The sequence below is a fragment of the Mus caroli genome, chromosome 11 (assembly GCF_900094665.2).
Source record: "Mus caroli chromosome 11, CAROLI_EIJ_v1.1, whole genome shotgun sequence".
Classification (NCBI taxonomy): domain Eukaryota; kingdom Metazoa; phylum Chordata; class Mammalia; order Rodentia; family Muridae; genus Mus; species Mus caroli.
In genome coordinates, this window is record NC_034580.1 from 80250965 (window position 1) to 80254109 (window position 3145).

Below are 3145 nucleotides of genomic sequence, written 5' to 3' on the forward strand. Positions count from 1 at the left end.
TTTCAAGATACTTTATTTTCACAATGGGTCACAACATAAGCTTCTGGCCCATTCTGCCAATGTACAAGCTACAAACGCTTGCTCAGCAGCTGAGGGGCACACATTAGTATCATGTCTGAAAAGTGAATAAAAGTCCATATAAAACAAATATTCAAAGTTTCCATAGGAACACAGTAAGTGTGACCCCCATCTCCTAGCCTTCCATACTGCATTGGTGCCAACCCTACTCTCACAAAGACATCCCAAACTAGCAGTAATTAAGTTAAATGGTCCCCTCAAATGCCTTAATTCAAGCTAAACTTGCAGGCAAGAGCTACAAGAATGGCATCTACACATTGATCCTAGCAGCACAGGCTGCAGGGTGATGGTCCATCCCGCTCTCCTGGGCATAAGATCAAAATTGTTTTAACTTGAGTTCCAAGGAACTTCTGGACTCTGTGAGTACCAGGAACACAGTGATGCACAGACATAGATGCAGGCAAAATATCTAAATACATAGAAAGATAAAAAAAGAGAACATAAAGTTGAGAGAAAGAAACCTGTTGTAGGAAGTTTTGAGGAGCTTGAAAGAGGAGAGTTGAGGGGGGATGTGATCAAAATACATTTAATATATCTATGAAATTATCAATAAATAAAATATTAAAAATGTTTTACAAAATTAGAAAACTAGTATCTTGTTATGTAGTAAAAAAATCAATAATCATTTTCAGTGACTACATAATAATTTATATAAAGAATACATTATACTTTATTTAACCATACTTCTAATATGGAATAAACACATTTCTAATTATTTACCATTTTAAATGATGCTACATAGCAAACAGAATATTATTTCCCAAGGAAAATTCCTAGATGGGAAATCACTGAAATAAAAAAAGTAACGCAAGTGAGTAATAACCCCAATTGTGTAGTACACTCTTACATGACCTTCTAAGCTGGGGCAGGAACCACATTTAGTAAGAGCCCAGATTAGTCATGTTTCCATTCCCCAGTAAGATGAGAAATCTCAATAGCTCCAGAGTTGCCACTGTGTTGTATCATTGAAAGTGGAAGTGGGTGAGAGTGACAGGTTGCATGTAGGCGCTTCCTGTAAGTGATGTCCTCCACAGCCTCTCAGCTTGCACAACAGGCTTGTTAAAAAGGGGAAGTAGTACAGATGGCTAAATAATCTTTGATAGGATCCTTGTCAGGATAATGTCCTGTTATAATTTGTGATGACAGAGACTTGTAAATCTGTCCATTGCTGAAATTTTCCATCTTCAAAAGAAGCATGGCTAAAGTTTCTGAAATGCCTTGCTACAGTGAGCCTGACCTATAATATCTTTTCACATTTTCCTTAGCTTTTAGCCTAGTATCTCTCTTCCTCTTTCCCTGTTTTGAGACAAGATTTTATGTAACACTGACTGGCCTTGAACTTGCTGTGCATTCAATCAAGGCTTTGAACTCCTGATCCTTCTGCTTCAACCTCTTGAGTGCTAGGATTATAGGGGTATACTACTTCTCCCAGCTGAGCATAGTGACCGTTTGTGTAGTAAGAGTACGTGGTATGCCAGGCAGTGGTGGTACGTTCCTTTAATCCTAGCACTCAGGAGGCAGAAGCATGTGAATACCAATACTGATACCAAAGCTAGTCTGGTCTACAGAATGAGTTCCAAGACAGCCAGAGCCACACACACACACACACACACACACACACACAACCCCTGCTTCGAAAAACAAAAACAAAAACAAATCCACAGTACATCCACTCTTGGGTACAAAGATCTGGGTTTGCAGTGGTAAATTTGGGGATCTAAACAAGGAAGCAGGCCTCCCATTCCAAAGCAGCATAAATTAAAGCTGGTGAGATGGCTCAGAAATTATTTGATCCTGAGACTCACATGGCAGGAAAAAGATGTTCTCTCAAGTTGTTCTCTGACATCTACATATACATGTCCCATCAAATAATAATAAATAAATATATTAAAATAAAAAGCCAGAAAAATCAGTTACTATTACTGACTTACCTAAAGAAATACTTTTTATAAATAAATTTCTGACAAGTTAAGAGGCATATAATAAACTCAGTACAATTCATTAGAAACCCCTTTGATTTTGTGTACATCTCCACTAAATTCTTTTTGGGTTTTCCTTTTCTTTTTAGATGCTGGGGATTTTAATATAGAGGTCTGCTCATGCCCAGTGGAATTACAGATATGCCTTACCTAATATTCTAAAAATATATTGATATTTAAAATTATTTATTTATGTGTTATGCATATTTCTCGGTGTGCATATCTGCACAGAGGCCATAAAAGCCTCTGAAGCTGGGTTCATTGAGCCATCTCTCTAGCCTCTGAAACTTCCTTTAAAAATCTTAATTTTTTAAAAAAGATTTGTTTATGTGTATTGGTCTGGTTGGCATATTGGTCTGGTTGGCATACTGTGTGAATGCAGTGCCCGTAGAAGGCAGCAGAGTGTCCTGGACCATCTGGAACAGGAGTTGCAAACCCTGCTATTAGTTGGCATGTGGTACTGGGAACCAAACCCAGGTCTTCTCCAAGAGTAGAAGTGTTCCTGTTGAGCCATTTCTTTAGCACCACCCATAAACTTAATAATACTGTTTTGTTCCAAGATTTGTTATTAATATTTCTACATTTAATACCCTAATACAATTGATTCTAGAAGTTGAGGGGCAGGGAGCCAAGCAAAAATGTCAGTATATTAAGTACCACAGAGAATGTAGCTAGCTGTATTTCTGACTTTAGTTTGTTATGATACAGTTAAACTGGGGAACATTACCCACCACCTTATGGCTACCCCCAGCACTCACTCTTTCCTGTGATGTTTGATAGCGGAGGTGAAGGGCTGTAGGGTCCCAATCCACAGCAATACAGGCATTTCCAATGAAAGCTCTGTCTTCTCCACAATCGATTTTACAGCCTCTGCAAAATCTAAAAGGGGAAAGCATTCACAGAGGAATAAATAATAAGGAATTAAGATGTTCTCAATTAGAAATATTCTTCAATGTCTCTTGGCTTCATAGTTTGTCAAAGTCTAGCTTTAGAATCTGTCCCAGCAATGACCCATCAAAGACTTGTAAAACCCCGGGAAAGATTACCAGCTAGGTTAGTGAACAGATTATGTTCTACTGGCTCAGAAA

The 3145-nt window shown here is 38.1% G+C and overlaps 1 protein-coding gene across 4 annotated transcripts in view; it reads right to left on the reverse strand.

Annotated features, from left to right (window-relative positions):
- Usp32 (ubiquitin specific peptidase 32) overlaps nt 1-3145 on the reverse strand; it is a 135039-nt gene that overhangs the window by 19120 nt on the left and 112774 nt on the right. For all 4 annotated transcript variants that reach the window (XM_021175609.2, XM_029483333.1, XM_029483332.1 and 1 more), the window contains one exon: nt 2816-2936. In XM_021175609.2, the coding sequence (XP_021031268.1) occupies nt 2816-2936 (121 nt within the window). The remainder of the gene's footprint in view (nt 1-2815; nt 2937-3145) is intronic.